The sequence below is a fragment of the Mercenaria mercenaria genome, chromosome 2, assembly GCF_021730395.1.
Source record: "Mercenaria mercenaria strain notata chromosome 2, MADL_Memer_1, whole genome shotgun sequence".
In the NCBI taxonomy this organism is placed as follows: Eukaryota; Metazoa; Mollusca; class Bivalvia; order Venerida; family Veneridae; genus Mercenaria; species Mercenaria mercenaria.
In genome coordinates, this window is record NC_069362.1 from 53,502,267 (window position 1) to 53,515,485 (window position 13,219).

At 35.7% G+C, this 13,219-nt stretch overlaps 1 protein-coding gene across 4 annotated transcripts in view; it reads right to left on the reverse strand.

The window, feature by feature from the left end:
• LOC123563980 (uncharacterized) overlaps positions 1–13,219 on the reverse strand; it is an 87,771-nt gene that overhangs the window by 61,180 nt on the left and 13,372 nt on the right. For 2 of the 4 annotated variants that reach the window (XM_045357213.2, XM_045357212.2), the window contains exon 2: positions 2,007–2,218. In XM_045357213.2, the coding sequence (XP_045213148.2) occupies positions 2,007–2,105 (99 nt within the window). In that variant the 5' untranslated portion in view covers positions 2,106–2,218. Of the gene's footprint in view, positions 1–2,006; positions 2,508–13,219 lie in introns of those variants that run through there. The other 2 variants (XM_045357214.2, XM_045357215.2) reach the window with 2 other exon arrangements.

Genomic DNA, 13,219 nt, shown 5'->3' on the forward strand with positions numbered 1-13,219 from the left:
AAATAAGCGAAAACGCGAGTTATAATTTTGACCATGTACTGTCATACTGTAAAATAAAATAAGCGAAAACACGGGTTAAAATTTTGACCATGTATTGTCATATTGTATAATGAAATAAGCGAAAACAGGGGTTAAAATTTTGAGCATGTACTGTCTGTCATATTGTATAATAAAATAAGCGAAATAGTAGGTTTAAATCACGGTAGGTTTAAGTTTTGACCATGCACTGTCATTTTGTATAATAAAATAAACGAAAACACGGGTTAAAATTTTGACCATGCACTGTCATATTGTATAATGAAATAAGCGAAAACACGGGTTAAAATTTTGACCATGTACTGTCATACTGTATAATAAAATAAGCGAAAACGCAGGTTAAAATTTTGACCATTGACCATGTGTACTGTCATATTTTTTAATGAAATAAGCGAAAACACGGGTTAAAATTTTGACCATGTACTGTCATACTGTATAATAAAATAAGCGAAAACGCGAGTTATAATTTTGACCATGTACTGCCATACTGTATAATAAAATAAGCGAAAACGCGGGTTAAAATTTTGACCATGTACTGTCATATTGTATAATAAAATAAGCGAAAACGCGAGTTAAATTTTTGACCATGTACTGTCATACTGTATAATAAAATAAGCGAAAACGCGGGTTAAAATTTTGACCATGTACTGTCATATTGTATAATGAAATAAGCGAAAACGCGAGTTATATTTTTGACCATGTACTGTCATACTGTATAATAAAATAAGCGAAAACAGGGGTTAAATTTTTTACCATGTATGATGTACTGTCTGTCATATTGTATTAATAAAATAAGCGGAATAGTAGGTTTACATCATGGTAGGTTTAAATTTTGGCCATGCACTGTCATATTGTATAATGAAATAAGCGAAAACACAGGTTGAAATTTTGACCATGCACTGTCATTTTATATAATAAAATAAGCGAAAACACGAGTTAAAATTTTGGCCATGCACTGTCCTATTGTATAATGAAATAAGCGAAAACACGGGTTAAAATTTTGACCATTGACCATGTACTGTCATATTGTATAATAAAATAAACGAAATGTCGAACTCTGCAATTAACGTACACGTAAAAAAAAAACAATTGAGCGTTCGAAATAATTTAATTACGCTTAATTAAAAACTATAAATGAGTCCTAAATTTTAAAGGAACAACTTTTTTATGGAATTACACAATCGTTAATATCGTTCGGTAATTGGTGTATATATAAATGATATAATTTTACATATTTTGGAACAACAGTACGCAACCGCATTGGATTGTGCCTAAATGCAAATTGAATTTCGCCAAATTTTCATTTTGTGATGTTACATTGTCTAGTGTGCGGACGTATGAGTAGTGAGACTTAAAGGAGAACAGTTATCGGAGGCAATGGTCTTGTCTAAAACAGTATTTTCAGTGAGGAAAGAATGTCTAACACTCTTCTTCTTACATTAAGCGATCTATCACATTTTACGGTATAGATATTTGTTGTGTATGAGCATAAATGTAACGATCTAGAACTAGCGTTGTTTTCTGGAAACAATTACTGCGACGATAATACTGTGCTGGAACGATGCCACCATACTCAATGACCCTAATTAACGAGGCAATCATTTCTTGTCAATATAACAATCATCTGATCTTCATCAATATAATTTATTACGTGAAATAATGATTTGTACAGGCGGCAAATTCATCATAATGACCTTGCTCCTGATTATGGCTGCGCAAATAACTTCACATGTGCATAATTTCTATTATGTAGGAATATTTGTACAAAAACGCATTTTAAGAGGTCATCTCTTGCTCTAGTTCATTCATAGATAAATACATTGTATAATATATTATGTTTAATGCTGAATCTGTTCAGGATTTCAGATTACTAAACAGCCACCCGAAACTGGCTCGTTCACAACTAATAGACTTTCTTTGAATTGCTGATGTTGCAAATATCGTTTTAAGACAAACAAAAATCAACAAACCTTTGCCACTTCCAAGGGATAATTTCCCCCTCCTTGTAACCGGAATCCCCATGGGGCGCCGCCGGACAGCGTAATTGTCAATCTTTCTCCTGTCACCATTTTGTCGTCTGCTTTTGCTTAAAATCCGAAACAATCCAACTAAGAACACCTTCCTGTAGTAATATCACTCGCGCACTTCCCTTGATGGCGTACAGCTACATGGTGTTCGCAGTCTGTGAATAATAATAAAACATATCTCGTTTGTTTCAAAATATTCTCGCAGTGAGCACAATATTCTAGCAAATACTAAACTGCCAACGCAGTAGATAGGTTGGTAGTAAATTACTGATCTAGCTCACCGGAATCTTTAGAAACTCTATACTGAAAAGCAAAACGTACACTGATGTTTACTTATACAAATGTTTTTGATCGATGTGATTGATCAGAGATAAATGTAAACAATTCCCCTGGAACACTATGTTACCGGGTGGCACACTGGAAATCACCGCCCTGAGCTAACATTTCGCAATATTTGATCGCTTTCCTGCTGATGCTTGATAATCAGAGAAACAACACAGTTATGAGGTATCCAGCTGCTTTTAGTTGTTTCATATACCATTTCGTAACATCTACAGAAAACAAAAGAGAATCCAAAGAAGAAAAAAATAGAAAAAAAAAGAACTTTAAACTCAGCTGCTGAGTTTAGTACGCAGTTTAGTACGCAACATTCTCACTCTGATCAAACGCAGATCAAAAATTGAATATTTGATGCGTATACCATCTTTGATATGTAAACATGGTCTAACACTGTTATTTACAAGGTTAGCTTTTTCAAGAAGCTAGTCAGCGGCCCGTATGCTCAACATAACCTAGAATTAAAGTTCTGTGAAGTACATAATATAGTTCTCAACCTGCCAGTGCAATTGCAATTCATGCGATTTTATTGTTTCATTAAAGTCGGTTAATGATTGAAAACTAAACATTTTTTTTATCCCTTTTTAATCAAGTATATTTCGTAATTCTAGATTTAATCTAGTCAGATTTGTTCTTTCTGCATTTTTTCTTTGATTAGATCACGTCAAAAAAGTTAAGTACAGAAAATGCTTCGTTCAAATTGTATTCTATATTTATGGTTCACTGAAATCATGTAGAAATTGGCGAGGATTTTCGGAAACATATTGGACGTTTTCATTTACTTTAAAATTTCTTTTTGTTGTACAAAATTCATAATGTTTTCATCAGAAAAAAAAAAGTCATGTTGACAGACTGCAAAACATAATTATAAACAAGTCAACGACGAGGGATTCGAAAGTCGCAAAGATGAAATTTCTTCCGGCAGCTCAACACGCCACTGATTCTCAGTTTGCCAGTGAAATTGCATATTCCCATACAGAAAGCAAGGTAATCAAGAGCTGTCGGAGGACAGCAACGCTCGACTATTCAACAGCCTTGTCAACTAAATGAATATTAAAGTCGAAAAGGGGGCATAATTTTGTAAAATTGCAAAACAGGGTTATGAAACCTGTACACTGCATATCAGCTCATGACAATGGACAAGTGTGGGAAATTTCAATTCATTCCCATCAGTGGGTCCTGAGATACCAGCTTACATACAAACACTTAACAAGAAAACTTCAAAGTCAAAAAGGGGCATAATTTTGTAAAACAAGAGCTGCCACTAATGGTGACAAATGCCCCCGCAGCACCTTGACCTTTGACCTGGTGACCCCAAAGTCAGTAGGGGTGGTGTACTCAATAAGTACTATCAGCATGTAAAGTTTGAAGGTCCTGTGTGAAGTGGTTTGCGAGTAAAGTGCCTTCATGCAAAAAGTTAACGTTTGCCCCTGTGACCTTGACCTTTGACCTGATGACCCCAAAGTCAGGAGGAGTGGTGTACTCAATAAGTACTATCAGCATGTGAAGTTTGAAGGTCCTGGGTGCAGTGGTTCGCAAGTAAAGTGCCTTCATGCAAAAAGATAACGTTGGCTCCTGTGACCTTGACCTTTGACCTGGTGACCCCAAGGTCAGTAGGGGTGGTGTACTCAATAAGTACTATCAGCATGTAAGTTTGAAGGTCCTGGGTGAAGTGGTTCGCGAGTAAAGTGCCTTCATGCAAAAAGTTAACGTTGGCCCCTGTGACCTTGACCTTTGGCCTGGTGACCTCAAATTCAGTAGGGGTGGTGTACTCAATAAGTACTATCAGCATGTGAAGTTTGAAGGTCCTGGGTGCAGTGGTTCGCGAGTAAAGTGCCTTCATGCAAAAAGTTAACGTTGGCCCCTGTGACCTTTACCTTTGACTTGGTGACCCCAAAGTCAGAAGGGGTGGTGTACTCAATAAGTACTATCAGCAAGTGAAGTTTGAAGGTCCTGGGTTCAGTGGTTCGCGAGTCAAGTGCCTTCATGCAAAAAGTTAACGTTGTGACGAACGAACTAACTAACTAACTAACGAACGAACGGACGGACAGTTGAAAACTAATATGCCTCCCTTCGGGGGCATAAAAAAAGCAAAATAGAGTTATGGAACCTATGCAATGGAAGTCAGTTTATCACAGTGAATAAGTATGTGAAGTTTCAATCCATTCCCACAAGTGGTTACTGAGATACCAGCTTACATACAAAAACTTAACCAAATCGGGACGCGGATGCAGACGTAGACTTACAAAGTCTGTTGAGCTCAAATAGTCTGTAATAATATTAATTTCTTCAAACTGACACTAAATTATTTTCTCAGAAAAACATTTTCTCTCTAGGCTCGTTAGAGACAGAGGAGATATTTTAAATTTTTTTAGAAAGTGGTATCAGAGAGGATTGATTTTATGGCCAGGTGCTTTACATTCAATGACTCTAACGACTGATGCCAGTCTAATGCAGACGAAGTATGGGTGAGTCCAAAAGCTCTACCTATTCAATGAGCAGTCGAGCTAACGGTCTTTTTCCTATCCTAAAAGCACCCCCTCGAGACGAGCCGGAATAAAGATTTTCTAGGTCTGGGTAAATGTATTTTCATAAATAACTCAACTTAAAATACTTAATCTCTTTGTGTAAATGCTAATATTGTATATAAATGAACTCATGATTACTTATCTTATATATTGTATATATGAAGTACTCTCCGTTATAAGGAGATATTAAGCCATCCACCTGCTCTTCACAGTAGCACGGCGATACGCCTACATCCACGTGTCACAGCGGCCATAAAAATAGCTAACATCAGCACCTACGTGTCAAAGCGGCAATACAAAAGAGCTACATGTCACAGCGGCCATAAAAATAGTTAACATGGACATCTACGTGTCAAAGTGACCATATATAGAGCTAACATTGACATCTACGTGCCACAGTGACCATATATAAAGCTAACATTGACATCTACGTGTCACAGTGGTCATACAAAGAGCTAACATTGACATCTACGTGTCATAGTGGCCCATAAAAAAGAGCTAACGTGGACACCTTTGTGTCAGAGTGGCCAATAAAAGGAGGTAACGTTGTATCTACGTGACACAGCGGCCACAAAGAGCTAACATGGATACCTTCGTGCCACAGTGGCTCATTAAAAGAGTTAACATGGACACTTACGTGTCACAGTGACCACCATAAAAAGAACTAACATGGACACAGCGACCATACAAAGAGGTAACATGGACATCTACGTGTCACAGCGGTCATAAAAAGAGCTAACCTAGACTTAAAGTTCTGTGAAGTACATAATATAGTTCTCAACCTGCCAATGCAATTGCAATTGATGAACAGTATAAAATAGCATTCAGATTAGTTTCCCTTAGACAATACAATGTGCGGATTGAATCTAGTCTTCAGTTCAGTTTTTCATAGTTAAATCGGTAAATATAATGCCTGTGGTCATTTAACAATGTGTAAAGCGAATTTGGCCTACAGATACAATACAATGACAACACAAAATTTTGTAAAAATGCTAACTAAAGTTACTAGAGTTATAGAACATGAGTAAGAGCATGTGAGCAAGCTTGTGCAGTTTCAGTCTATTTCCATTAGTAGTACTGAGATACCAACTACATTTGTATTATTATTTTTAACTGCTATGTCGAAAAAGGGGGGAATACTTTTGTAAAAATGCAAAGTAGAATGGGTTCAATGCATGTCAAATTATCACAGTGAACAAGCGTGTGAAGTTTCAACCCATTCCTATCAGTGGGTACTGAGATACCAGTTACATACATACAAAAACATAACCAAATTTTTACATAATTCACAATGTTTTCAAACAAGAGGGCCATAATGGCCCTATATCGATCACCTGTTATCATTGCACTTAAGGACAAGAAGGTAAAATCAAAGCACTGACAGGACTGATGTGGGCAGCGGTTGACAGCTTCTGGTGATGGGCATGAACAGTTAGCTTAAGCTTTGCGATTCTAGTTAAACTACTGTTGATTAATAAGCATTTTCAACCTTTCATTTACCAAATCAAGGGGTTAAACTCTGCTTTTATTCTGTCAAAGGGGAAACATATTATATGAGCAAAGCTCGTGTGCTTAGTGAAATTTTTGTGAGGTTTGGTTAATTTTGCTCAAAATCTTTTTTAAATTATAAGCATTTTTTTTAACAAATCAATGGGAAACACCCTGCTTTTACTGGAACAAGGGGAATAACAGTAAATTTGAGCAAAGGGCATGGACTTATTGATAATTATGTGTTGTTTGGAGATTCTAGTTATAACAAGAGCTTGTAGAACACTTGCATGAATTAACTGACAAGGAACAGAAATTATTTGGTCACTGCCTACTGGACAATTAACGTATTGATCTTAAGCCTGGCTGGAGAAAAATCGATAATGCGACAGGTATGATCGTTATCGTCCGTAAATTTTACGTAAACTTCAAAGATTAAGCGGGGTCATAAATCACCTTATCTACAAAATCGATATTTATTGCCTTCAGGTAATAAGTAACTTAGTCTTTACTCTTGACACTTGTAGAGAGATGATGTGACATGAGCGGAGGAAGAGTGAAGTTTGAGATATATAAAATTCAATGTAAAATAATAAAGAAAATAAGTACTTAAAGGGCACATAATATCTTTTCCTTGCATCTTTATTACGTATTTAGCTGGTAGTACCAGAAAGGTCTGTAGTCGTTCCAGGTAGTACTTAAAGGTCTTTTTACCCGTGAAAGCATTTCATCATTTAAGTGTGTAGTAAGTCAACATTGTAATATTTAAAGATTTGTTTAGCAATAAACGTGTTTACATCAACACAAACTATAACAATGTACGTATATAATAACCATAAGAATAACTTCAGTTTCATGTATCACCGTAGAATACTTCGGAAAACCAAATATGCAAATATAAATGTGTACGCATGTTAACAACTTTTCTCTTTTCTATATATTGCTATGAAAATAGAATGGCTTAATTCACAGTCAAGTCAAATGTTAGTTTTAATATATAACTTTGTTAAGTATCTAAACTCGGGAACTAACTGAAGATATTTAACTAAAAAGGAAATGTAACACTGTGTAATTTGTCCATTTCTTTCTTGGCCTAATAAAACGGATAGGGACTGTTTGAAATAATTCAAATTATCATTGCTATGTATAAGAAATAAATACTGTTTTATTTTAAAAATAGAACTGAAATACATGTACCCACGTCAAGTTGCAATACGTTTTGTTTATTGGATATATACATCAATAGCTTACAAACGTGCAATATTTTCTGGAATAAGAAAGTTTGACATATTATTATTATTATTATACCAGATTTGTTGAGCGCCCTTTTCATATGGAATATACGTTCAAAGGCGCTTTACAATTAAACATGTGACACATCGCAGATATGTAGAAATAACAAAACATGACATATACAATCACAAAACTGAAACTGAACAATTTGATTAAACGCCTTTTTTATAAATGATATATTCAATGGCGTTGTACATAATAATAAAAAATAATAGTTATTACAACAATATCATAAATGAACAATGATAATATTTATAGCCTTATTGTAATAAACAGCCATGACCGCACCCCCATCCTTGAGGTCGTTTTACCCCTATTGCCAATACCAGTGCTTTAAACATCTGGTACGCCCAGACGGGCTGCATATAGTGGTTCAACCTCCCGGTAAATGGTGCCACCATGTACTTTATTAGACAGAAGTACCACACACTTCAAGTGAAACTCAAGTCTTGCGAAAAACACACACATAGAACGTCATAACCCTTAAAATGTGACATGATGAAATAAAAGCTGGATTGTCAATTTAGTTAATTACATGATGAATTGTACAGTTAAGAGATCTTCGTCAGCGACGAATGACTTGCCGTAGTTCTGTATTACAAAAATAACAATGGCATATTTATTATGGGTAGAAACAGTCACAGTTGGTATCTATGTGTTGTAGAAAATTTTGAAAAGGTGTGTTTTGAGAGCTCTTTTGAATGAATTAAGTGATGAATCTTTTCTGAGATTGTCAGGGAGAGAGTTCCATAGTTTTGCGGCGGCAACCCTGAAACTTCTATCCCCGTAGGTAACCAGTCGACTTTTTTGTGGCACAAGGGTTGTTGCTGCACTTGCTGACCTCAGATTTCTAGTTGGCACGTACACCTCCAGTAAGTCTCTCATATACACCAGCGACTGTCCATGCAAGGCCTTGAATGTTTGAATGAGAATTTTGTATTTGATTCTATCTTGTATTTGAAGCCAATAAAGATCTTTAAGGATTGGTGTTATATGTTCAAAACGGGTAGTTTTCGTAATAAGACGTGCAGCTGTGTTTTGGACATTTTGCAGTTTGCTCGTTGTTGATTTTGGCACGCCGTACAAAAGAACATTGCAGTAATCTAATCGTGAGGTCACAAGCGAGTTTATCAGGGTTTTTGTGGCTTCAGTTGTCAAATATAGTCGAATATGACCAACGTGTCGTATTTGGCCGTAGCATGTTCGAGTCACAGAATTAACATGATGGTCCATGTGCATGTTCGAATCAAGCGTAGCACAAAGGTTTTTGATGGTCTTATGCTCGATTCGCCAACTTTCAGTTCTAGATTTTCAACATGTTTGGAGTGTTTTTGACTCGAAAAAAGAATTACTTCAGTTTTGTCTGCATTCAATTTTAACATGTTTGAATTCATCCATGAGATGATTTCTTTTAGGCATTGTTCAACTCGTGTGATTGTGGCTGCCTTTGATGCTATTTCAACTGGTTTAAACGATAGATAGAGTTGGGAGTCATCTGCATAAAAGTGGTGGTTTAGACCGTGGTTTCTACAGATGGACCCGAATGGCTTTGTGTACATCGTGTAGAATTTTGGGCCTAGAACAGATCCTTCAGGAACACTGAATTTCATAAGGACTGGTTCAGAGAGTTTGCCATCGATGCATGCTGTTTGGTAGCGGTCTGTTAGATATGATGCCACCCATTGAAGGGGTTTATCGGCGAATCCAAAATTAAATTCGAGTCTGTGAAGAAGGGTGTTATGGTCAATGGTGTCGAATGCAGCCGACAGGTCCAACATCACAAGTACTGTGACATCACCTTTGTCAAGGGATTCGAGAATGTCGTTCTGAACTTTTAACAATGCGGTTTCAGTTGAATGAAATTTTCTGTATGCTGACTGGTTTATTTCATGTAATTGATTGTTCGTCAGATGCTCCTCAATTCTTCTGTTTACCACTTTCTCAAGGATTTTTGAGAGGAATGGCAGATTGGAAACAGGCCTGTAATTCTTGAGTGTGTTTTGGTCAAGACTTGGCTTTTTTAACAATGGTCTTATTCGTGATGTTTTAAATGATTCTGGCACGATTGTACTTTGTAGAGAGATGTTAACAATTTTCGTCAATATTGGGAGAAGTTCGTTTATACAAGATTTCAAGAGTCATGTAGGAAGAGGGTCTAATTCACATGACTTATTAGCTGACTTTTGAACAAGCGTTTTCACCTCCTCCTCTGTTGCTGGACTGAAACTAGTCAAACGCGCGGTATCACATAGTGATATGCGTCCGTCTTCTGGAGTAAATGATTCATTCTGATCCTGGGATGCAATATTAGTTCTGACTTTTTCTATTTTATCTATGAAGAAGTCGCTGAACTCCTGTGCTAGTAGTTCTGGGTTCTTGCCTGATGGAAGTGCCGCTTCACCTGGACCGTTCAATAAATGTTTCGTTATTTTGAACAAGCTTTTTTTGGTCTCGTTCACTTGATTCTATTTTCTCTGAGTAATAATCAGTTCTTGCCTTTTTTTAACATTTTGTTAACGATTGCGCATTGGTTCCTATACATCAAGTGGTAAACGGCGAGTCCTGAAGTCTGCCATTTACGTTCTAGTTTACGTTTCAAATGTTTGGCGTCGTGGAGCTCCTCCGAGAACCAGGGACAATATGGTCTTAATGTGATGGTTTTTGAACACAAAGGCGCAAGATTGTCAATTAAAGCTGAAAGTTCACTGTTGTATAATGAGACGAGAGTTTCTGCATCTGATGTACTTTGTGACAAATTCAAAAGATCGGATGATAGAATATCAGCTTTGAAAGTATCAACGTCAATCGAACGGAGTTTCCTGTATGTCACAGTTTACCGGAGGGGGTTTCGTGGCAAGTGCATTAAACATTACCGCGAAGTGGTCCTTGGCTATTTTTCCAGAGCTGTCTGATAACCCAGGATCAGTCACTACTACTTCCGATACTGTTTTATCTATGTCTCTGGTGATGACCACGTCTAGGGTATGACCGTGGACGTGGGTGGGCCCTTTCACATGTTGATACATGCCACAAGATTGTAACACACTGTTAAATCTGATGGTGTCACGATCAGAAGGAATGTCTAAATGAAAATTCAGATCGCCAGTAACGATGATATTCTTGTCAACTGCGGCGTATTTTGATAAGAAATCTAGCCACTCGGTATCCAGAAAATCATTTGTATTCAGACCATTTTTCTTTGATGGAGGAGGTCTGTAAATAACGGCCATGAGCAATGTGTAGTTGTTGATACTAACATTACACTCAATATGTTCAAATGTTGAAAAAGTATTGTCACTAGTTGAAGAGACTACTTTTACATCTATCACCGATCTATAAATGAGGGCCACCCTATCTACGTGGTGTCCATATAGACACATTGTATAAATATAAAGAAATGACAATCATTAAATTTCCACTTCAACGTAGAAAACGGCAAAAGTTTTAGTTTCCTATGCGCATAACACCTAAGTTGCACGGGCGAAATATGTACTTGAAAGAAGGGGACAAAAACATTCAGAGATTGATGCCCACGGAGCGATGTACCCTGTTTTCATGTACGGAAGCCTGCACACTTCAGAATTTGTAACATTACATTTAAAAATCAAATGTTGCTTGAATAAGCAATAAACAGAAAAGATAATAATCTTGAACAAGCAATACAATGAAGCAGTCGAAAAAAAAGCATAATCATTCGTTATGTCTTGTTTACTTTAATAAAGAATAAAACATAAGCATTGTCTTTTTATTAATTCCCATTTTATTGCCGTTATTAAATGCCTCCTTTTTTCGAAGAGACATGTGCTATAAAAGTGCGAAATGTCCACTATCACCCCCATAATTATCCATGCATGGTGGTAAAATTTTATTACAGTGAAAAGGTAATAAAAGTAACAAGCAAGGGACTATCTAATTAAGTATCTGTTAGAGCTTACTCAAAAATTTATATCTATTGCATATGATTGAAATAACAATCCCGATATGAAACTGTCAATTTCTAAATTAATCTTCGTTTACGCTGTCAGAGTTTTGATTAACATGCTAAAAAATTGAAATACAGATAATTTACTCTCCATCTTATCATTCATTAATATGTATAAATTGTCATTTAACCATATTAAAACACTTTGCTTAAGCGAACATTGTTAAAGAAAAGGTTGAGGAATCTTGCGCGTCGAAGTGTGTGTGCAAATAACAAAAATAAATCGCACATTTTTGACAGTTGAGGACTTTCTTCATCCGATACAAGGATCGTATTTTGATGTACTTAAGAAAACAATTGGACAAATAATCAAATCGACACTTTCTCTAAGTACAGACAACTTCATCTTTGTGTCTGCCTTTTTTCCCCAATAAAAGGTCCCATATGTATCTACTGTATTTACCTCTGGTCCGTTCTTTCACGCATGCATGTCAGAAGTTGACATGTAATATGTGTATTTTCTAAAAAATCAAACATTTTTACCGTAACACGTATTTTTTTAAAATAAACAATGTTTAAATCCGTGCAGTTACATTAGTAACATTCATTTACCGTAACACGTAATGTTTATTTTTTTAATAAACAATGTTTAAATCCGTGCTGTTACATTAGTAACATCCATTTACCGTAACAAGTTATGTTGTTTTTTTTTAAAATAAACAATGTTTAAATCCGTGCAGTTACATTAGTAACATTCATTTACCGTAACACGAATTTAAAAAAAAACAAAAAAAAAAAAACAATGTTACAATCCGCGCAGTAACATTAGTAACATTCATTTACCGTAACATGATATTTTTTTTTAAATAAACAATGTTTAAATCCGTGCAGTTACAATAGTAACATTCATTTACCGTAACACGTATATTTTTTAGTAAACAATGTTCAAATCAATGCAGTTACATTAGTAACCTTTTTACCGTAACACGTAATGTTCTTTTATAAACAATGTTTAAATCAATGCAGTTACAGTAGTATTGTTTGCTTTCAAAAATGTAGTATATATTAAAAAATAAACAAGGAAATTCATTGATGCAAGCATCAAAGACGCCGCCAAGTGTTGTGTCTGAAGTACATTTATTGCAATATGAGAAATCACCTAATCATATTAGTCTGACTGGCTACAAATTATCAACATTAGCACATAAAACAATATGTGTTATAAACTGTTTAAAACATGAAAAAAACATGATAGAAAAGTATTACCATGCAAAATGTCCCTTTACATACAAAATTAAAGTAATTATTTCACTAAGGTCAGTGAAAAGTTCTTATATGCAGGAGGGTGTGTATGAAGTTTCACAGAAATGCAGTTTGTTGGGAAATGAGGAAATGTTAAAAGATAATTATTTTCAAAGTTGTGGTTCACAGAAACCATTATTTTTATTATCATGTAATGTAATGAGTGTTTTCTATTTACTGATGAAGTTTCATGGACCTTAGTCACCTACATTATAGATTCCAGAATGCAGATTATACACAGCATTTTACTGTTTCCGTTGCCAAAACAACCAAAAATTTTGTCCAAG